At 38.6% G+C, this 24,469-nt stretch overlaps 2 protein-coding genes across 2 annotated transcripts in view; one reads left to right on the forward strand and one right to left on the reverse strand.

Annotated features, from left to right (window-relative positions):
* LOC107186633 (WD repeat-containing protein 47) overlaps nucleotides 1–24,469 on the forward strand; it is a 123,123-nt gene that overhangs the window by 10,789 nt on the left and 87,865 nt on the right. The gene's annotated exons all lie outside the window — the stretch shown is intronic.
* LOC107186634 lies at nucleotides 19,822–23,316 on the reverse strand. The gene is made up of 5 exons (XM_015574536.1): nucleotides 23,272–23,316; nucleotides 22,806–23,180; nucleotides 22,318–22,486; nucleotides 21,347–21,798; nucleotides 19,822–20,476 (listed from the first exon to the last, which is right to left on the reverse strand). The coding sequence occupies exons 1-5, from the start codon at nucleotides 23,287–23,289 to the stop codon at nucleotides 20,042–20,044; spliced, it is 1,449 nt and encodes a 482-aa protein (XP_015430022.1). The 5' UTR covers nucleotides 23,290–23,316; the 3' UTR covers nucleotides 19,822–20,041.

The following is a 24,469-nucleotide window of genomic DNA, read 5'->3' on the forward strand; positions in this document are numbered from 1 at the left end:
TATTATACCGCTATTTTCGGTTGTACCTTTACCATATATAACCCTATATAAGCCCACCCCTTATAGAAACCTAAAAAATACTGGTATTTATTTCGGGTTTCGGTAATATATCGGTTTCCGTATAGCTTTGATGGCATAATACCGGTATCAAAATCATACCGGTTTAAGTCCCCGTCCGCAACATTCCCTAAACGAGAAGTCGGTAGAGGATTCTCGGGAATCGCGTGGTAAACAGTATTATATATCGATATGTTTCTTACGCGGAAGCTCGCCAGGCCGAGGTTCAGCGTGTAGGTGAAGGTCAAGGAAAGGTCAGAGAGACCGGTATATACCGTCTATGTGAGAAACGTCCCGTGCTTCACGCGGGCCGTTAGGGTTCTCATGATGGTACCGACATCGTGCAACGAAATGTACTCTTTACTAATGAAACAGAAAATTTCAGAATGTTTATCGCGACAGTTATGGCTCGATGAAGAGTACGATCGATGGAAATTTTACTGGTATGATCGTCCTGACGATAAAACTCTGTGTTCAAAACGCTTTTCAAGCCGTAGCCGAGTTACATATTACCATTCCAACGCGAGGAAAGTAGGTTTAACCCTTTATCGGTGGAATTTTCTTTTGGAAATATGTAAGCATTTGATTCTTTTATTCTAAAAAAATATTAGTTTTATTTAACAAATATTATTTAGTAAAATTTCAATTTTTGTAGCGATAGGTATTCAAACAATAATTTAACACAAAAAGTGGTCTTTTCCTCATGGCTAGTGTACTCGTCAAACACTGTTAAAGGGTTAGAACAATACATAATTCAGCGGTTAGTGCCGCCAGATCGTATGAACATACAAATTGCTTTTTTCAGTTATCGATCGTGTTTTTTTGTGGTCACCCTTGCAAGAGTGAATGACACAGGCGAAAAAAATTTAAATCGGTGACCCGGGGAAAGTCGATGATAGTAAATCTTTCGACGTACCGCCGTCATGAATGGCGGGCTTGAATAAAACATGCTCATCACTCGGAAACAAGGGGGTGGGTTGGGGGTGTTGAAGTCGATGGATTTTCGGGGCACGTATACTCGAAGTAATCTGATTTTCTAGACAGTATGGAACTTCTTGGCACACTTTTCGCCAGGTTACCTTCGACGTTTTCGCGTGACTTCCTTTTTGCAAGATGATCCTACTGCTTTTCTCGCTTTTCAAGCCCCACGAGTCGCAATTATGTTATTATACTTTCCTTCCGCTTTTATTATCGTCCAACCGGGCATCTATGTCGCTGTGAAACCGTGTTCTTAAAATAACTGACGACAATTTAATCGTAATTTGACGGAAACTTGTACCTTTTTCCCGCGATTCTTGGTATGCAGCGAGAAATTAGTCGAATGATAATGTGATTTATAGATCGCTCTAATTTCTAGTAATATTTTCCGTTGTGCTTGAAGGATTTTTCTGTACTGTAATGAGTTTCGAATAATACGCAAGAAAATGAATAATTTAAGTTGTTAATGATTCGAATAGTGTGCTAGGACTTTAAATTTCGGTCCCAGTTATTAGATACACTGCGTGACATAACTATAAAACCACCCTAAAACTTTCAATTCTCATGTATTATGGTTACAATAGAAACGAACCAATTGTGCCATGTCTGAAATCGTGTTGAGAAGTAATATTTCTCCAGAAAAGGATAGATTATATTCCCTAGAAAAAAGTGGTTCGTTTTTATTTTAACTACAATACATGAAGATTGAAAGTTTTAGGATGGCGTTCTACTTATGCCACGTAGTGTATCTAAATAGAGATACACATGTTATAGATATAGAAATAACAACTAATTCTGAATGAAAAAATTCTTTGTATTAACTGAAGAATTTGTTTCCTTTTCTTTCTTTGTGCTGTTACTATAATTTTCCACCGGTGGTATAATTTCATCCGAAATAGTGTTTATATATTATGATTTTGCAGTTTCTTGTCGACGTATTCCCTTTGCAGGGCTGCTTCCCATACGCAGACAGTGCCACGATAATTAGCCTGGTGTACTAAGTACCATTTTATTCGCTGCGGGATGTAATTTTATTATACTCCGTAAACGTCAAGTAGACAAGCTGCATTAACTTGTTTTGCATCAAGCAGAGAATTCAATTTACAAGTTCCAAACGTTGTGTCTCGTTGAAGTTGAATTATGAGAGGTTTATTGATCTTTTTCAAGATAAATGAACGAGTAATTCATACGATACTCTTGTCGGTTGATTAATATTACATAATCGTTTTATATTTCTGAATCCGTCTAAAGCCTCGTTATTAGTACTTCTAATTGGCCGCCGAATTAATGCCCGTCTCTATTTCGCTTTACGTTACGATAGCTTATTTATTGGGATGAAACCATGAAACACGTTGATTTTGAATGGATTCATTCATACAATTTCAATTATTGTAATAATTGCAAAACGGAAGGGATGCTTACGCCGCTATATGTTAATCGGCGTGTTAACGAACAGTGCGTGTCGAGGACTTCCGGGAGTCGAGTACAAGGTCTCTCTGTCTTTCGAGTATGTAGCTGGAACAGTGAATAAGGGCGGGCACTTTAATCGAGACTTCGTTCTCCGAGGGTACACGCTCCCCTGTTAACCATTTCGTTGGCTAGACAATAAGACGGAATTGTATGTGACAAGATTACCTGATACGCAACGATCTCTTGAAACAAAAGATTTCATTTGGAAGCCCTTTGAGTTCTATTGACCATTATCTTAAGCTTTTCTTATTTGCCTATTGACTCAACCAGTCCAGTTATTCCACTGTTAACAAAGGAAAACATATAGAAGGGTAGACTAATAGATTGAATTTAAAATTTGTCGATTTTTGAGGGAATTCACTTTTCAGAATTTTAAATTTACGATATTTGGCTATTTATATCTTATACTACAGGAAATAAGAAATTTTTACGAGGACGAGGAACAGAATTGAGTACAATTTTAGCTTTTAAATTAATTCTCTGTTACGGTAGAGTTGGAAGCTAACTGCTTAGAGTGCTGAATTAATGAACTCGGCTGGTAGTTTTGATTCTTAATCAGGACGGTGCGTTTCACTCGTTTTCTTTTTATTTTTGGAAATCACGTGCCGATTTAGTTTACAAAATACGATAATTGGGGTATAATATATTTTAAACATTCGAAATGCTGGAGTTATCCATTTCTGCAAATCTTAATGATGTAATCATACGGTATTACATGAGGAAGGTATTAATGATCTACACTGTCTTGTATATAGGTACACTACGATCTTGGATCGTTACATTTTGGAGAAGTTATTAGAGTTCCAAAGGGGAACCGAATATAATTACTGTACCACTATTTTCCGCTGAATTTCAGAACTTTCGACTCAATAAATTTCATTCCTTTCCTCGTTCTTCCTTTTTTAGATTTGGCAATTTTCACGTGTAATCTAATATGGGTTCCCGATCGATGAAGATATCCTCACAACCTTCACCCACAATTCTCATCCTGATATAGGTTCATCATTCATCGCGTTACTCGTTACCATTAATTAGAAAGTTTTATCTCGTCCAATGTAGGTCCGCACTCCAAGAATTCTCCAGCGACGACGGTCGAGACACTTTTTATCCTCTGTCTACGTTCACCCACACCCAGCCAGACTCTCTGGAGATCGATTCTCCCTCGCACCATCTTCCGCATAGTAGGCTGAAACCACGTTGCGTGGGTCGAGCCTATAAAATGTTCACGTGTAATATTATTTACGTCGTTATTCACGGGGAAAATCGCAATCCCATTGTGCGAATACATAGCCGCCATGAAAAGGACGAAACTGATATTTATGGTAGCCGTTAACGCACATAGTGATTACCTGATTCCAAGAAATGGAAAAAACTTTCTGAACCCTTGGGTAATTCAATTTACTTAAATTATTACGAGCACCAATAGGTTGTCTACTATTTCTGTTTAATAAACTAATGGTATTTGAAATTCAAAAACATCTTTTTGTCTCTAAAACTGGTAAAGAGCTTCGATACAAATATTACTAAAGTGGCCATAGGTTTTTGATTTCCTAGAAAAAAACTATTGAATTTGGCACACATGTGTACGTTCAATTTTTCTTTCACACAAACATGATTCCAAAGCTGCAATGAATATTACTGCAAATAAACACTTACTCGGACATTCCGTAATAAAAAAAACGGATAACCTACCAATTGCTTCTCATTAATCTTCATAAATATATTTCAAATAGATACGGATGAAAAAGAGTCTTAATATATAATTTGTTTCCGAAGAGGTTAAAGATATTACTTCGATAAAGTGAAAGTATTTAAGAAGAAAAATCATGTGCTCTATGCACCGAATCATCGTAAAATGATACGAAACGTATACAATGTATGAGAAGATTTATCATTTTCATACAACTTTATCCGCGTAATGCTTAAGATTGGGTTGCGTGTCTTGTCACGATTCAGCAGTTTCAAGTTCTCCGATAATATTTCTCGTGAATGCGGACGACGATTCTCCTTCGACGCGTGAGTACGATCGTCTGCACGTAGACGACGCGCGTTCCATGGCATCGGCGCCGTCGCAGAGATAAACTGGACGACCGGCGTCGAGCCAGTGTGTCGCGCGACGTCGTTCGTACCGCTGAGCCACGTGCTTCCGGTTCCGTGTTTCCGTTCGCCGAGACTCTCGCGAGTGTGATGCGCCTTCTAGTGGACTGTCCGTCTTCTTTACGTGCCACGTGAATGTCCACGGTGTGCGGGCAGACGGCTAAAAGAAAGTAAATATAGAGTTACAAACGTTGACACTGCTTTCTAAACTCGCAGAGGTCGTAACAAGTAGCAATATTTATTTGTTGCTAAATTTGTTTTCGTATCCGCGCAATCGATTCTGAACATAGAGACGCTTATGATTGTTTGGTTATTGCTGGTGTTGGAGGTCGACAGTTTTGCTGATTATGTTTTCATTACTATCGTGAGTCACGCAGATTATCTGAAATTAAAATTGCAACTTTGAAATGTCCTTTAGGGATTTAGAAAATGTTTTTTGTAGAAGAGTAGAGAAAACTGTTTTACAGTACTTGCTACCTGTACATTGTACATGATTTCAAAACCTTTTTCTTTTTTTAAGACTTGTATTGGTGAATTTTATTGGTGTACTTTATTGGTGAAGTATCAGAACACAGACACACCAGGGTTTCTAACAAATTTCTTGTAGACAATGATGAAGTATCACACGGTATGGTACTTGTATGAAGATATAATTCAAGGTCAGTTTGTTTTAACGAAGACATACCACTTGGGAGATATGGCGTCTATTGTTCTACTCTACATAATAAGTGTTGCATGTACTAATTTGTGTTCTGTAGATTCCATTACACTATAATATTTCCTTTATCTCTTTAAACCATTTGTATCTTAAAATTTTTTCTAGAATGGCAAAGAATACGTATTAAAGCACTGTCTGTCGTTAAATTTTCGAAGTAAAAATCACCTATTTTTTAAATTATTATTTATCCTTTGATCGAAAGATTTGTTGCAATACATACCCCCATTCGCGTTGCAATAAAGGACTGAGCGTATCATTCGCTCAATTTGCACGATCCAAACGCTAAATCTGCTTTTCTCCCGGCGATCCGATTACGTAATCACGCGCTTTATGCAGAAACGCTGCAACAAACTGTTTTCGACGGGTATTATCGGCCATATTAGAGAACGACTCGACTGTGAAACAGTGGAAAGATTGCACGGGGATGGAAACCGGCAGATTGTGCTCTAGAGATACACACGTTTCGCGGTCTGTCTACCCTCAATGATATATGTGTCGCCATTCGCCTGGTGTCACTCCCTATTTGGTAACGTTGCACATGGTGTTCCATGGAAATTCGTACGTAATGTACCAACGAGTTTTCACGTCGTTCGATGTTTGTTATCGGACGCCTGGTTTGTTTATAAAATTGAATTAACCCGCGTCAACGACGGATTGTGACGAAGCTTTTTACGTGGGTTACAAATATTTTTGAAAAAGCTCCGAAACCGTCAACATAGTAATGTGTTTTAGAAATATGTAAATAGTTCGAATTTTTGGACAATTTATTTTCTGCCTAAATCTGGTTATACGAAATTTGTTTATGTAGTAGCTTGCAAAGGTTGGAAACGATAGTTCATTCGCGAAGTTAATTTAGATAATTGATTTGTGAAACGTGGAATTTTACATGGTTTTACACTTCACATTTGAGTTGCTACAGCTGAAAAAAGTTTCAGTGCATCTTTCCAGCAGTAAGAAACATATCCAAAGAAAAAATTCTTCGTAAAAAAGTAAATCAATAATATTGAATGATTTCTTCTCATAAAGTAAATATATCTGTTAGTTTTCTTTTTTCATTCTTTTTACATTCTCAGTATCTTTCTTACTCGAATAGATTTTAAGCCGACGCATGAAATGAAATTTCATCTAGACACGGTTAATTAATTGCCCTCAAATAATATCTTAAGTCAAACAAATTTTTGTTCACGATTTCAATTCATTTGTTGAAATACTCCTGGGGGAAAAATATCTGTTCCTGCTTATTAATTTAAATTTCTATCGTCCAACCGTTTGTATTATTTTCTACGCCATACGCTATACGAAACGTTGTGTCCTCATTAAAAATAACCAGGAACAGAGCGCATTGCAGGAAACCAGTTCACACAAATGAATCTTCTGTATTCGGCATTCTTTCTAGTCACCGATTATTTACGGTAGCCGGAATTTATCGGTTTAACGACCTCCTCAGCGAGCTTCAATCCACTCGGTTCCATTCCGTGCGAACATAAAGGGCGTCGGTCCCGCAAAAGTCGTAGCGAACTACTTTCGCGCTTTATCGACCACGCCGTGGAGTCGATTCGTTCGCGAAACAATGGACGCGCGGGTAGGTGAGGGCTCGTTGGGAAGAAAGGCCGCGGATTCAAGTGGGCCTCGATCTACCTCAAGACCAAGGCCACGCTTAAAACGTGTCCTTGGGGGTTCTGTTCCTTGGTGAATATCAAACTCGCATCATCAATCATTTTTTTTTATTATATCGTGCATTTATGAAACGTGGAATGGAATTACACTCAATGAAAAATTTCACTAGTCTTAACACTAGAACTAGCAAAGCAATCAAAATGGCTGCTTGTTGTTTGTAAACTCTTACCAAAATTATTAAAGTGTCATGATATTATTGCAATAGACAAGTGACGAACTGCGATAATTTAACCATTTTCATATTTCCAGCAAGGTGCTTTTTACCATTTTACCAACGTGATAGAAATAGAAACACAATCATCTTCGGTAGTTCTAGTGTTAAAGATGGGTAAAATTTTATTGTCTGCATAATACAGTTTCTAATTGGGATTGCTATATAGTAATCACTTGTGTATTATTTTTAGGTTAAACATAGGAATTACAGTTATCAAATAAAATAGTTCAATAAGTAAGGATGAATTGTTGTACCTCTATTTCTATTATTCATTTTTTTAGAGTGAAAGTTTCAGGTGTTTATGAGGCAGTAGCAATTGACTTTAATTTCACTTGTTATATTTAATTTCAAAATTGAGCAGGATAATATAAGATGTCCTAGTAAAGTTTTGATTAGTGTCGCGAATAATCCATAAATTATGCAGCACATTAAGTACTAATTGACTTTATTATTTCTACAATCGAAAATCGCTTTTAAGAGTCTGCGCGTAGATCGTAGCTGGTTTTTTCGTTATCGTTTCACGAGGAATTCGGTAAAGATACAAAGGTAATATTTTCCACTGTCAGAGCTAAATATACCGGCGAAAAAGAGCATGTAGGGGAGGGGTGCGGTTCTCTCGTTTCTCAGATCTCAGCTCCCCTGAAAAATGATGTTTACAAGTATGCTGAAACTACCAGAGGGGGAATATGCGCATCCAGGAATTGTGAATACATATATACTTAGCTCTAACAGAAGATACACTATATTTCTCCAATATTCACTCAATTTATTATAAGACTCTGAATTTCATGCATCTATACCAAAACATACGAAAATAAAAATTATACTCTAATTTCATCAAATTTTTTATACCGTCTTGAATTTAACAAATTCCTCAACACGAGAAATGAACTCACTATTTGGAAATTTATCTGTGAAAGTATCAGTTTTCATGAATTTGCCGGAATTGGTAATCGATATAATTGATGTCGTCCAGCCAGAATATTTCAATTAATTGTTGAAGAACCACAAAAATGATATACCGCGTTCTGAAACTTCAAACCTGCATCTCAGACTCCGTCGAGGGTTCGTTCATCAAGCTTGAATGACGTGGATTGCCATGGTTGCACCACCCTTCCGGGTTCATCCTAGTTCAGACGGTGCGCTGGCAATGAAAAATCCGTGATCCATGCTCGCTGTGCGTAGAGGGTCCACGGTAAACAAAAGGGCTCCGTCGATTGCTCTGAAGTGAATGGCGTACCGCGGTGCTGACAAATTACGTAGCTATTCTCCCTTCCACGCGTGCGGAGCAACGATGGTTAATCTTGGCGTGGATTAGCGGGACGTTGATCTTTCCTACCGCTGAAGCACTGCGAATACTGGATAATCTGTGTCGTGAAACTTGTACTTTTTTTTTTGGAAGTTTAAAAAATTGTACTTTTTTTGTTTATTCCATTGATTTTTTGGCAATCTGTGTCGCAGTAAGTACGTGAAGTCTATCGTTCGATAACAATTGTAATGTACGTTCTTGATTTCTTTCGAAACAAAAATTAGGTTAAGCGATAAATACTATATTACTGCTTTAGTACACATACGCTACCGAGCATAAGTATTTACTCACCATAGGTATTTGATTCAGTTCAGTAGAACATGTGCCAAATTTTTTCAACAAATTTAATTCTCTTCCCAATCAGAGATATCAAGTAAGAAAAATTCAGATCATTTATTGAAAAGTAAAATCGAACTGAGTAAACCTTTCTTCGATGGCAAGATAAATACTTGTAAACGATAATGTAGGTATTATTTTAGTACGTGAATTGTAAATCTGAAGGTAGTAATTGTCAGTTTGGTATATCTGTGCAGGAATCTTCTAATATTAGTGCAATAAAAATATATTGAGTGAAGTGCTTCTTTTATGAGTTTCCTTACATTTTCGCGATTGTTCATTCAGTAATAGAGACGTTTATGTCGGATTTCGCTAACAATTTGTAAGATTGCTCAGCAAGTGGACGAGCGTTTCCGATTTTATTCTGGCATCGTTTCGTTTCTGCTCCTTTTCTATTTCACCGTCTCCATGATTGGGAAACAGCCCGACAATATGCTTGCCATTTTTTCCCTTCCCACGATCATGAGACTTCCTACGCGCCCGACCTTTGCAATTTCTGCACGCTACCAACGATCGAACTTAGCAAACAACTTCTGACAACAGAGTAATCGACACCTTTTTCTATTAATATCGTTCTTTCCTTCATCGTATATTTCTTTTCTTTATCACATTTTCTCTCAGTGAATAAATATTTATTGTAAAGCCTAAACAGGATCTTTAGGAATGTCCAGTTATATAAAAAGATATTCAAAAATTTAATATTGAATGTCTAATACAATATAAACTTTTAACTTTTTTTTTCACTATCATCGTTGTATGCTATACATAAAATACAAACGTATAGTCCTCTCAATGGTAAAGTTGCGAAACTGCAAAAACTTAATTTTTCAGTAAACTCATTTTGTACTGATATTGTCCAGCACCTATGTTATTTATATTTATTTTTTTCTCGTTTTAAATATACAGTGAGAAATAAAGTTTAAAATTTCAGTTTACCATTAGGACGACGATATATTTTCGGAAAAAGAATAACAGTTTCGGAAGTGTACTTACACAGCAACGTCTTCGGTCCCTAAAAACCGCAATCCATTCAAGAAAATCTCATTACAGTTCCAAGCACCGTGAAATCGCGACGCAAACGAATTCGTCACGCGAATTCGCGTTCAACGGATTTCCACGTCGCGGCAATTGCTTCATAATCGTCCGGCATTTATTTAGTAACTGTTAACGTCGAGACAAGGTGGTTCGGGAATAGAGACGGAACGTATGTACACCGTAACGTCGTGGTATAGAGGGTGTACCAATAACTTTGACTACATGGAATATCTGTTATTTCTAGAGGTATGAAAAAAGTATATTCACAAAAGTTGTACGGCACCGAGAGGGTCAAAACGTACCAATAATAATTTCTCCTCGGGTGTAGGGTTTTTTAAGATGTCAAGATCACTTCTATTTTTTTCAGTGGCATGACGTACTTCTTTCATACCTAGTAGAGTAACGGATGTTTTGACGATTTCAACGACTTATAGTACAGGGTCATTTGATGTAAATTAATTGAATAAAATGATGGCTCTTGTGTCATAGGAGGTGCTCCAAGTGGTGTTCGTTTGCATTGATGTAACATTGTAATGGTAGAATTGTTAAAGTCTTTTATTATGTAAGAATCGTTGCTTTACTGTTGTATTCAACGTCGAATGACTTCGTACTATAGGTCGTTGAAATATTCCTAAACATCCACTATTCTACTAGGGATGAAAACGTATATCATACCATTTAATCCTCTGTCAGGTGTAACTGTCCTCTCAGTCACAGCGATCTGACAACACCTAATAATAACCAAAGCAATGAGTAAGTGTTTTTTTCTTATTTTTAGCCTAATTATGCAATACCACTAATCCTACCAATAAAATACTTATGCCGTTATAATAAATGGTTCCCCAAAAATAATGAAAATATTTACTCGAGAAAACAGAAAATGAATTGTGCCGTCTAGGCATATTTCCTTTAAACATACTGTGCTCGATGGAGGGTTAAAATAATAGAGATGACCTTGAAATCTCCAAAAATCCTCCACCCACAAAAAATTATTACTGACGCAATATGTCCCCCTTCGATATCATACTTTTGTAAACAAAATCTTTCGATACCTGTGAAAATGACGGAGATATTCCAGATGGTCAAAGTTATTGGTCCACCCTGTATAATCCACGATGCAAGCCGAACGCGCCTCGCGATTTCCCGGAGGCTGTTGGCCGCGTGCACGCGCGCCTATCGAGGAATTCGTGTCGGCCTAAAAAGAAGGAAAAAGTTGTCACCGGGTGGCTATCTCCTTGAGTAAACGTGTACCGGTACCAAGTACCTCGGGTCAAAGGTGAGCTCGTTGAATACGTCCATTACTGGGTGGGTAATGGCTCCTTTACCCGCGCCACGTCTCGAAGAAAGCCCCGCATCGCGCCGTGTTATTGAGCGAAGTGCAGACTGGTCACCCCCTCTCTTTTTTTTTTATATAAATCACTAGCATCCCCCGTGGTAGACTGGGCACGTAGGTGAATTTACGGAATCGGTCCATGCGCGAGCCAGAGGCGAATAATCCAGATCGTTGTAAATATTCCGCCCGGGCGGCTTTTCGTCGCTCGTTACGAATAGTGGGGATAATTATCTTAACAGCGTCCAGCGTGTATCTGGGCACAGAGGAGATATAAGAATAGACCTAACATGCAACGTGATTTTCTGTCCCATACGTCGGGGGCGTCAGAAGCCCCCGTACCATTTCATTATTCCATTCCTTGCTAGTCAAACCGGGACAATAATATATGTATACATATATCGCTGTATGCAGTCATGGGTGTGTGCTGTGTCATTATGGTGTCAAATGTAGGTCCTGAAGTCAACTTTTATTGTAGAGTACGCTCGAACCAGCGTGATTTTCGTGGGACTCCAAGTCCCATAAGATGTTAGGTCTATTCTTATATCTCGTCTGTAATCTGGATCCTCGCGTGAAAATTATTCTCCAGTACTGTCAGCCGGTTATTCTGAGTCCAGGGCCCTTAATTTGGAAGAGGTGCTTCGTCAGCGGCGCTGTTCACTTTGTTCAGGGCCCGAAGGTGTCCCTCTGACGCTATTAAGAGATTCGGTGCTGATATGGTGCAGTGTGACTGTGAGCCCCTTTAATGAGGTGACTGTGGTGTTTCTAAGATTGTCGGGTTTCTTTTGAGAATGTACACATGGAGCTTAAAGATTTGAACCACATATTTATTTGATCACAGGAACGCTAGCGATTGAGCATACGACGAATATATGGCTCATTTGGACTCAAAATGATAATCTCGTATTATGTAATATGAGTATGTTTTACGATTAAATTTATATTTCTGTTTAAACAATAACAATACAATATAATTGTTAATTATATAGTCGTACAGTGATTAGAAAAGTTTGTTCGCGAAGGGCTGTCACATCTAGTTGACCAAATAATAATTAGGCGAATTTTATTTCGGAATTACGAAAAATTTATCATGAAAGGATGATAAAAGTAACGAGAAGAATATATAAATAGAAATTACACAAAAACTTGTACATCCAATTGTTGTTTCAGAACCCTGTGAACGAATATGTGAGTCGTTGTATTTACACGCATGGGTCTGGATGGTAGAATGGAAATTTCCTAGACATATCGATATTCAATCTTTCAAAGAGAAATCACAGATCTGGTGTTTATTATAAAGTAGTTGTCGTCGATAAATCGGAAAATTGTTACGTACTTTAACGTACGTATCAATTTCTAATTCAAACAAGTCATTTGTCATCGGCTTCGCTTCAATCGAGTGACACTGATCCAGGGAAGAACAGATGTTCCGCGATTCATCGGCTCGTTTGCACGTTCCATTAATCGATTCGTACGGAAGGGCACGTGGACATTGATTCCCCGCTGGAGTCGTCGTATAAATTAACGGGTCATTTCATTCGCTCATACATAATAATGTCACGGTGCCCCGTGAGCGTCTGAGAGCTCGGAATCACGAACGTCCGTGCGAAGCCAAGAAACACCGATAGTAAAGGATTGCAAATCCGACTGCGGGCATTAAACGCGCGCGCTGGCACCGAAAAGATGGAAACGGACCGCTTACAAAAGCTGCTGGTAGGTTTTCAGACTTTCCTCTTTGTGCCGTTTTTCCCTCTGGGGGTATTCTTCGAACCTTTTAAGGCATGTTGGAACCGGCTCCGCTTTAAATCATCGTCTGGGAACGTAAATTACGGAGCGTTTTATCGTCATTGGGATCAGTCAGAGAAGTGGAGGGGTTAATCTTTGTGTTAATTGATTAGTTGATAGCTGGACGAGTTATTATTCCGTTCTTTGGAATTTATAATTAGAAGTACAGAAATTTGTAGAATATTACGATTTGTACTATGACATTGTTGAGAAGGTAATGCAGATGGTTGTGGCTCTGCGGAGTACAGTAATTCCTCGATGAATGCGACACGAACATCGGCGTTATTCCCACCAGTAGGGGGGCTTCTGTAAAAAATCAAAACAGAGTAAACGGAAGCTAAGCAGAGGCTCGGCTTCGTGCAAAAAAAAAAACAAATTCATAAAGGGCTGAAAACCTTTCCACTTTGCCACGAATGCTCCGAAGCGGATCCGAGTTCGTCGCACTCATCAAGGCATTACTATAGAACGTAGCCTAGACTGATCAATACTTGCTGTAATGAATTTATTATAATGTTTTGGTCTACCAACCCTGCTAAGGTCGTAGAGACCGCCTAAGACTACCTGCACTCGAGACCTTCGGGGTCCCTGCAATCCCTTTAGAGGTCTGGGGTCCCTGCAACATTCTGATTTATCTATAAGTTCTCTAACCTGTTAGATTCCCAAGATTCATGAAATCCTAAGAAACCTTCTAGAACCTAGAATTTTCAGGTGACTACGTAGATCCTAGTCTATTTTGTCTTAAGTAACTCTATCTATCAAGTTTCATAAATCTTGTGTCAGGACCAGAGCAGTCTGTATTGTGTTTCGCCAGTTTGGTATCGTACATATGTACCCTCGCGAGTAAACTCGGCTTTCGCTAGGGGAAAAAGTGACGTGGAAGAAAAGTCTCCTACCACTTAGTAAATTTATTTCAAGTACTGAAATAAATGTTACACCGAATGTTAATTTGGTATAAATTTCAATAACTTCCAAAACTAAATGGTAGGAAACCCTTCGCCTACCTGACTTTTTCCCTTACCGGAAGCCGAGTTTGCACGTCGGTGTATGTATCAGGTCCGAAACTGCATCAAGTCTCACATGTCTAGTATCATGTGTACATATATCGTACACGAAGCTATCTGTATCGAATTTCAGACGTCTGGTATGGTGCGTGCTGTATCCGAAATTTTATGCGTCAGGTCTTACAGGTCTGACATCGCACATACCAGGTCTGAAGTCAGTGTCCATCGAAACTGAATGGTTCAATATCGTATGCGTTTTTTACCAGCTGTGTCAAGTCATAGGTATTGTCTTTTGTGTGTATATATCGCATAATCTGTATCGTATTTCACTTAGCCAGTGTCTGCTTCAAATGGTTATATCCGTTTGGAGCAGTATCTATTAGAAATGGGCAAACTCATTATGTAGATAAAAAGTTTCGAATAACGAATAAAAGATAAAAAAAGTATTTCGTCATTTTTATTTGTTTAAACGTGGACATTCCAATTTTTATAATAATAAATACTTCTTTATGCATGAATCGACATTTGTCGAACAATTATTTAATCTCATTAACTGTTTAAAGCTCAGGACGACACCCTCAGATACTGCTGATTTTCACTGTGTATTATTCGAATAAAATTCTGCCCAACTCTGGTATCTATTCAGTATTTCATATTTCCCGTGTCCTACGTTTTTATTATACTTGTACAATCGGATCTTATGATTAAATACACGCTCGTATACCTTTCCATAATGTAGTTTTTGTATAAAGTACTCGAGCACTTTCTACAGATTAGTTAGAAAACAATACGAATGACAGTTTAACCAATACTTTCACCGTTGACCAATTTAACGTAGAAGAAGATGATATGTTATTACTCGTGATTGCTTCTCCCAACAATGCATTTCAATCGGTTGTTTCTGAATATCGATTAGTAGTTCTTTTCAATAGCCGTTCTCCTCTTAACTTAATGGTTAATTATAGCCAGTTAGACCTACTTGTTACAAGAATAACGGTGTGTTCACATCGGCCGTTATACGATGGTAAACGTGGTGGAACGATTTGCGTACAATTCGTAGCTTCCGTTCAATAAACGCGTTTTCCCCCCATCGATTTCGTATCAATTAACCGTTTTAATAAGTAAACGCCCACCGTCGTTGGCGGCGAACTGCCTTCATGAATACCAAACGGCAATATTAATATCCGTGCCAAATTGTTCGTACCAAAAACAAGATGGTCTGAGAAACTTTCGGTGCTTATTAACTTTCGTTACGTTCATCAACGACTAATCGAGGTATCATGCTATAAAACACTACTTAATAACATTTCATATTTACTTTTTCCTTTTGTAAAAACAAATAACCTTCCCCGCTGTGAAACATTTATTTGTGAGAAAAATATTCTATTGAATAATTAACAAGATTATTACTCTATATTGTTCTAAGTAGAAGTGTAATAGAAATGAAACTGTAGCCAAAATATTCGCTAGACCGCGCAAACCAGGAATAGATCAGGGAGCCGGGCGGCAAGATTGTGAAATTTAGTTTCAATTATATAGCGCGGAACACCGATGTTTACACGTGTGTACACGCTCCACACGTCTTTTGCGTCCCGTTCCGTAATTTTCAGCAGCGCACTTTCAACATCCCAACATTCCGCGGGTACGTGTTTATGAGTGACGTTTACGATCGTTTCTTGGGGTCTAGCAATGAATACGAAATCATTCAAATAGTCGTCCTAAACGCCTATTACATTACAGTTTCATGTATGAATCATCACCGGACGATTGTATTATCTCTCAGTATTCAATTTTCAAATTTCCAATTAAAAAAATTCATATACATCATTTTAAGAAATATTTTCTCTTAGCTAATTATTACTAAAGTTACGAATTTGATAGTTTAACTTGTACCGAAATTTATTCTTTACTTCATGTAAATTAGAAGGTATTGAAGAATTATTGAAACGGATAAGGATTGTTATAATCAATACCATATAATAGCATTGTTCCACAATTCCTATTGCTGCAGAAAATAAAGGAATTCGATTCGCGTTGCTAGGGGAAAGACGAGCGAGATCAATGATACGCCTTCCCAGAAACGATGAAAATACCTCGCTCGTTTTCAACGGCTCAAGGGGGGAGGCCCATTGATTCCATGGACACCGATACGAGAGAGTGTTTGTTATCCGCAAAAGGCCGGGTTAGCTTGTTCTTCCCATTTGCACAACGTCGGCCTGCTAGATTAAACGAGCTATTAAGTTGCATGAGCGCGATCGGCGAATAAAAGACTGATTTTATCGGCGCGATTGTTGATCGGAGTGTTTAGCTTCTGAATAACGCTAATTGCCCATTGTTACGCGCCATTAAATAAAACCTGTATGGAACATCCCCTGTTCGATATTTTACTCCATGTATTTTAGGAAAATGTAGACAGGTTTTTATGTTCTCATTGACGAGCAAACTTGTCTTCCGCTAGGGAAAAAAGCAATATAGGGGTAAGGACCTTCTACCGCTTGATAAATTTATTTCAAATACTGAAATAAATGTTGAATCAAATATTAATTTGGCATAAATTTCAGTAACTCCGAGACCGAGTGGTAGGAGGTCTTTCCCTTACATCACTTTTTTCCCCCAGAGGAAGCCGAGTTTGCTCGCGAGGGTACTTGCTTTATTTGATCACGAAGACATTAGTTGTTCCGTGTAGTGTGTTAATAAAATTTTTCGTCATGGTAATCACAAAATAGGTGTTTATTTCTAAACGTATTTATAAAAAGACGCGTGATTTTCTTTAGTACAGTGTAAAGCAATATCAATAAACATAACATTCATATTTCACGAGAATAACATTTTTTGTGTATGTATGCACCATGTAATATATGTTAAGTCGCTGCATTAGAAACAGTGGATTTTTGAATAAAATAATTTATTCGATCATGTAAGATTATCCGCTTCTATCGAGAAAGCAGAAATATATTTGTACCATTGATGTCCACAATTTTTCGAAATTACTTTCTAAATTTAAATCTAATTGTTTTGCAATTTCCATCTGGATATCCAATACCAAATTCCTTATAAATAAAAAGCAAAAATAAATAGTATGTGCAAAATAAACTTGCAGATGTCTATGCATTTATAGCATCTCCACGACCTGCAAAACGTAATAAAATAATGATTTTAAAAAATGAAGCACTATTAACTATCAACGAATTAAAGTCCCTAGCACAGGAATAAATTTCTATCGAATTTTACTTATTGTATATTAGTACCTATCTAAAATCGATGAATTCGCACAAAGTTCCAGTTTCCTCGTAAAATAAGGTTCGCAGGCAACCATCGACCATCGTCAGTAATTTCATTTCCCAAAGTACATACAACTCACACCCTTAAATTCCCAGTCCACACACAGAAGCATCGTAACCGAAAAAGAGCGAACTACAGGGACCCTACAGAAAAAAATTTCATTTACATAAAGATTATAAATGGACGCACCTTTCCGCCCCGCGAAAATTAATCTCCCCGATGCTGCGAAACGTTCGCAGTTTCCCTGTTCCTTCCTACAGCCCTCGAGGACATCGAGCGTGCCGGTGACCGTAAATACAGAATTTATCCGCATTCACGTTCTCACCTCGGCCACGTCTAGCCTATCCCAGGCCCTATAATCGAGGCTGTGTGCATATCTCCTCTGCACGCCCGTGTATTCACGCCCGGCACGTTCTATCCCCGAACTTCATTACACGGAGTAATTTCCTTATCTTCTCGCTTGCACTTTCGACGAACGGTAACGAACGGCAAACAGGGTTGCACCCGTTTCATCCGTCCCGTGGAAATTACGAAGCCTCGAAGAAATTACATTTCATGATGAATATAGGGACGGGGAAGGGAACGCTAGCGAGAAATCAGAAATTGCGCTCGATCGGTATTTGCCCCGGTTTTCCGGTCCTGGACGGTTGTTCGATGGCTCTGTTCTACACCGACAGCTTCTCTCGCTTATCTGTGGTGCTCTCGGGTCAATTAACGCTCCCGGCAAATTGTCCGAAATTGGATTGTCATTCGGTCGTGTCTGCTCTCCCTTCCCCCTCCGAGAAATGGTCGCCGTGAGACGCCCTGGAAACGCTACGAAAGTTTCATGCCCCGGGCCTGATCATATTAATAATACACCGGGAAATCTTCCGCAGATATCTGGAAAACGAGCGGAGCCGAGGACGCGTGAACGAACCGGAATGGAAAGGACGATCGTGAAAATTGTTCACTTCTCGATCCACGCTCGTTTGGGAGGAATTACATAATATGCGAGGGGATTTAACGTTATTCGGAAGGGGGGGGGGGCAGTTTCTTTTCGATTGCTTCTGCGATTAAGGTAGCTCACGTGTTTGATGTCGTATCTAGCTGGGGCTCCATATGGCACTTTGTACTTTTTATCAATTTCACCAATTTAATTTGTATGATTAATTTTTTAAACTACTTCAAAATACTGAAATGGAGAAGAAATTTACAAATAAGTGGGAAAAAACAAATTTTTTTACTTATTGCAACAAAATTTAATTTTTTTTAAGTTTTAAGAAAGAATTGGAAAGTTCGTCGAACAAAGAATAGAAGATACTACCATATGCATTGAAATCTAAGTTTGCATATTTTGATCTTAATTGTTAGTTTTATTTGATCGTTAACATATCTTTTTTCCGTGCCATCATACTCTACGTAAACAAATCTATAACCACCTAATTTTTTTTATGAAAATGTTTTTTGTAAGTGAATAAGAAACGATTAACTTCACAGTAGGATTTCCAGTTCCGTAAGGCTCGTGTTAAAAAGAAATTTTTATAACGTTTCTTTTTCAATAATTTTATCGTCAACCTTGCGATTTTTTGTTAGCAATCGCAAGTTGAGGCTTTTAAAAATGTTCTGTTAAATTTTCAACTGAATTTATAATTATTAAAAATTTGCGTGAGCCATCTTAAGCGATAGGATTACCGTAAAGATGCTTCGGAAAAAAAACGCGTTCACTGCCACAGTGAAAAAGGCTGCATGTAACCAGACATATTTTATTTCGTTTTTTAAGTCATAAATCGTCAAAAATATATGTGTTTACATAGTTAATAGGGGCTGTTTGTCCTGTTTTAAATTATACTGCGATATTAATTTCACGGAAAAATTTTGTAATGTTTTGATTACGAGTTACGTGTGTCGTAATTGACAGTCAATGTGTTAAATCGCGTATAGGTACTGGAACCGATATAGCGAGGTCGTAAATTAATACTTGATTAAATTAAAGCCTGCATAACCACTTGCCTTGTAGCATGGAGTCATACAGATAATGACGATTTCAAACTGAATTCAATAAACATGTATATTATTCGTTTCCTTTGAATTTAAGTTGTTAACATTTAAGATTCAGAGTAAATGTTACACTTGCCACGAGAATAGAATTCCATTTGTATCTGGATGAAAATTATTAACGATAAAGTAATCCTTGAGATTGAAGCAATAAAAATAAAATCGTAAGGCGTTATTCTGATTTCGCTAGACGTAAGTTTTATTATCATTTTTAAAAATTTGTTATGGGCAATCAAAATAACTGTGGTAAACGATATTTTTTCTAATAGCTTAATCGTCCTTTTAACAATATTTATGAATATTTTTACCATGAAAAAGTACGCGTGAAATGTCTATATAAAATGTAAACTTTGACCGATTTCATCCTCGCTATATCGGTTCCAGGACCTATACCTGTACTGAAGACTAATCAGACACGTCTCGTTAGTATTGTCGGGTTACTCGAGGTGTAAACGATCACAGAGATTGGACATTAATAAACGTGACGATGTTTAGTGGTCGTATGTTTATTCGAAGATATTACATCGGCTGGTTGAATGGTACCAAGATCATCTCTTTTTATTGCCGTATGGCCGACACCGTGTAATTGATAGCCACTAAATGGACGGATTTCGACGACAGCCACGGGGTATAAAATAAACAGCTATCGCGTCTCGTATAAAATGTAATAAATAAACTATTAATCTAATTCGGTCGTTCGATTTGCTTTGCTCGTGTTTCACATGAATTGATACGCTACGGTCGGTACTGTGTTCGCCTGTTGCAAACAATATGTTGTTGTCTGCGGGACGGCAGGATATTTCCAGTCGTGATTGGGGACGGAATTGATGTAGTTGTAAGCCTCTGGCAGGAAGACGTAGCCACCAATCGTCGGATAACTTTGGGGAATGGCTGAAAGCTGATAAACTTGTGCTGACTGATATCCACCGAGCTGCGTCAACGGTACGTTGCTCGACGTCTGGTAGTTGTCGTTGTAGACCATATAATTGTTGGGACTCATGCAGGAACCAGCGTAATTCTCAGTTGATACCGGTGTGTTTGGAGCTCTGAACATCCCATGGTGATGTAGATATGTTGTCGCGTGGTGGTGATGGTGGTGGCACCTTGAGCTCATCAAGTTTTTATCGTCGATTGGCTCGACATTGCTGGCCGCCTGAGAAACAGAGACGATACATTACTTCGTGTCGATTAGCAGTCTTTGGGAGTGTCAGTGCCAAGAATGCATTCGGTTAATGTATGCCAAATGGCGGCAGGGCTCGATAGTGCACTTTCAACGAATTTTAATAAATGGTCTGAGATTATGCACTAAGGGGATCGAAGTATAAATATATTCATATGGTTATCGTAAGAAAGCTGAGGTTTTTAAACGTAAATTTGTTTGGAAATAGTTCCGCCAAGACCAATTTACATAATTTCTGTTTCTTTTTTGCTAAATAACGGCTTCGTTAAAGAATAATTTTCTACTAGTAACTTTAAGAGTCGAATTTTGAGCTTCACTGAATATTTGTAAGTTCAGATGCATATGAAAAATTTACCTGATTCACATTTCAATTTTAAGAAATCTTCCAGCATCTTTACTATTGAGGCGAATAGTATTTTGTAAAATAATACGGCACACACTATAATATAACGTAAAAGTAGTAACCACTGCTAACTCCAAATGAACAAATGAAAAACTGAAAATATCCATAAAATTGCAGTGAATACATTCGGTCTAAAGTGTAATGAGTTTCATTTCTAATTTTTTAATGGAGCTCATATGTAATGCAATTCTCGAGTCTTTGAAAGTCTTCAAGTTCAATCATTAATTAATTCTTAATTGGCAGTGCGTAAAAATGGAAGAGAAGTCTATACATTCCAAATATACAGAATTTCGATCTCTTGTACATAGTACAGATTTTAATTCCTCATTATATTATACTTATTTCAGTCTGCTCTAATCTCTCAGTCTTTTCCTCTTGATTCATTTGATAAAATTTCGATCTTTGATTCCCAATATATAAATAAAGAAAAAAATACTCACTACAAGGGTTTCAGACTTGCTGTCCTCGCTCGTAGTCATTGGCTCCGTCGACGAGTTAGGGGTCGTGGACACTGGTCTAGGGTCAGGAGCATTTCTTTGATCTTGTACGGTAGCCTGCAACATTCCGTTTTGTTGTTGTTGTTGTTGTTGTTCCTGGTACGCTTGTCGCAGAATAGCATGCTGGTAATCTTCAGGGTTCATTCGGGGTGCTGAGTTTTGCATCGAACTTCCGGCTTGGTGCTGCGAAGTTGTTTGTTCCTGCATCGCAGCTCGAGTATTTAATTGGGCTACCATCGGTAGACGGCTGCTGATGATAGGTTGATAGGAATTGAAGTCTGGCTCCCCGTACCGGTAGTGATTCTGCACGGGGTACATTCTTGATGGGTTTATGCCTAATAGGGTAGCAGCGTTCGCTTGATCATTTTTGCTCTGGCGGACTTCGACGCGTTTTTCTGTCGAGATTAATAATAACTTCATTAGTGAGGAGTGAGTGCTTTCTGGTAACGATCAGTAACTAGAATGTACTCGACTGTATACGTTCATTAAATATTGTGGTAAAATATACAAAGTCAAGTGTACTGTAGATATCGCAGGAAGAACAGAAGTAGAATAAAGGTGGAATTTTTTCTTTTGTGTTACGAACTTGGAGCCACCAGATGGAATACAATGAAAGCGATCTGCGCTTCAATTACTGGGAATACTGTCCAATTTGTGTACCGATAATATGCTATTGTGACATGAATTATTCAGATAGAACTGTAGATATTTTTATAGACCATTATACAATCTCACAAATATACTGTTACCAAGGCAGGACAAAAATAGATCTCACCAACAGTCATGATTTGTGTACATTCTGAATGAATGTGAAGAAATCTGTGACTCTTTGTAATTAGACACTAGTTTGTTTGGATATTTTGATAAAACAGTTTTTATAAAGAGCAATGTTTGCTACTATGTTCGAAACTCACCATCCAAATTTTTCGTAGCCTCTCCGTTCTGAGATTGCAAATCAACGACCGACGGGACATCCTGATTTAGGGTCGACTTCGCGGCCACATTAGATTTGTCACGCTTCTCCCTTTGTACCCCAACACTGGATTCATCATCGCTGGATCGTCTGTGTCGGTTATGTACTGCCTGAGAAAAGTGCCCATTTATTCGCTATTACCTTTTTAAACAAGAATATTGTAATACACACGCCACGAAACTAAAGTCGCGAAGATACAAAATAAGCCTTTAGAAATGGAACCGTTAAATTGAAATACTCTAGAAGACAATTCTGCTGAACATAGTTCAATAAAATTCTTTCTAGTTCAATACAAGAGAGCTATTTCGTGTTCCAATACTCGAGGCACATTTTCTGCAGCCCACAAGTGTCGATAATATCCGACGTTCGTTCAAATGTACGCATTATAACGGACGAAACTCTTCAGACTGGAATTATCGCAGCACTTACCAAAGGAAGATACTGGTGTGGAAGGATCGCAGGCGGTCCAACAAGACCAAGACCACCCATCTTCCCACCAGTCAATCGTCTGTAAGCTGTCCTCGACATATACGGTGATAAATCGTGGCTCGGTATAAATGCTGATCCATCGGCAGGCTGTAAATGTTGTTGTAAATGTCCGTACACCGGATGAAGCTCGAAATGATATCCTGGATCAAAGGCTTCCCGTTGTTGTTGGAACGCCACGTTATCTGCTCCGTGGTGAAGGGTTGACAGTGGTTGCACTAATGGTTGCGAATTGAACGCGGGCTGCGGATGTCCGTAACCAGGTTGCAGCATAATATCAGCAACCGCGTTGCCGATTAAAAGAATAGCCACGGAAAACTGTCGAAACATATTATTAATTTTAGTACAATCAAATGGTACCAAGATTCTCATGTAGAAAACAATTTACAAATTTATACAAAAAACTCACCGAGGTCCACAGCGCCATTGTTTCGTCGTTAATCGTTCGATGCTTCGATCGAGACTGCGAATCCCGGCTCCCGGTGGCCAAGTAAATAAATCCCCGCGAATTGATGACACCGCGAATTTCCTGCGACACGCACTTTTGTCAAACCTGCGCGTTCCACGTATCTAATTGACGAAATCGTGGAATCGCTTTTTCGGGTCACCCTTTGTTCAAGAAATTTCAGTAACACGTATTTCGTCGTTCAACGGAAGCATTATTGCAATATTGCAGCAATCGGTGTCATGTTCTCGACGATTCCTTGGGCAAATAAAGCTAATAATTTTTCACTTCATCCTATTTTATCTGTAATACGCGATTCGTAATTCACGCCCAGGAGATCGTGGAAGGAGCTTCCGAGAAAATTTTGTATGCGAGTAATCGATGACGATTTCTTACGGATTTGCGATTCTTCCATCTTCTTCTTTTTGCTCCTGTTCGCACCTCGATTCCACACGACTTTGATGCCATCGAAACGTTCCCCAGGGGGAATATAAAGTGGCCGATTTTAGATAGCCACGCGATATACCGAGTTCACCGTTTTTACAGCATTAATATATTTCGGCGGACGAGATAGAATATCGGCGTCACGTGGTCTTTGCATGGTAACGACGTTTATGTAAATCCGTGTCGGCGTTTCGTGCCCGGAAAAACCTTTCCGTGCCTATCTACGCTCTGTTCCATTCGGCCAATATGGAAATGGTGAAAAACCGCGGCACAAAAAAAACCGTTTTTTTCAGCTGTGCTGCCTAGCCGTATGAATAATATCGGACAATAGATCCGTGCGTACGCGTCAACGGGAATGAACGTGAGTAATTCGTCGAGCACGATATAAATGTTTCGAGTGCACTAGGAAGTAGTAGTTCAGTAGGAGAACGATGGATCAACGTCCGAATCTATCCACCCAGTTCGCGGCGTTAATCAGGGCATGTCAGCAGGGCCGGCGGCCTCGAAGTGCAACGAACTTGTAAATACAAGGATTTCGCACATTCCTCACGTGCATACTATTTATTCAGTTTTGCAATAGCGCGGCATCGTTCGAGCAGTAATTTCCAGTGAATTGGTTTGCGATACGTCTGACTGTAGGAATTATCGGTCGAATTGATTGTAACGGAGGGAAACGGTTACTTAGATATCTGGCTACCTCATATTTTCGATTCACTGA

This window comes from Dufourea novaeangliae, unplaced genomic scaffold (genome assembly GCF_001272555.1).
Source record: "Dufourea novaeangliae isolate 0120121106 unplaced genomic scaffold, ASM127255v1 scaffold65, whole genome shotgun sequence".
NCBI lineage: Eukaryota > Metazoa > Arthropoda > Insecta > Hymenoptera > Halictidae > Dufourea > Dufourea novaeangliae.

Excerpts from the sequence above, each read along its gene's own strand:
- LOC107186634 (XM_015574536.1), bottom strand. Across the intron at positions 22,487-22,805 it reads CACACCAGTATCTTCCTTTG|GCAGTACATAACCGACACAG; the intron begins GTAAGTGCTGCG and ends CACTTTTCTCAG. Across the intron at positions 20,477-21,346 it reads GCAAGTCTGAAACCCTTGTA|GCGGCCAGCAATGTCGAGCC; the intron begins GTGAGTATTTTT and ends TCTGTTTCTCAG.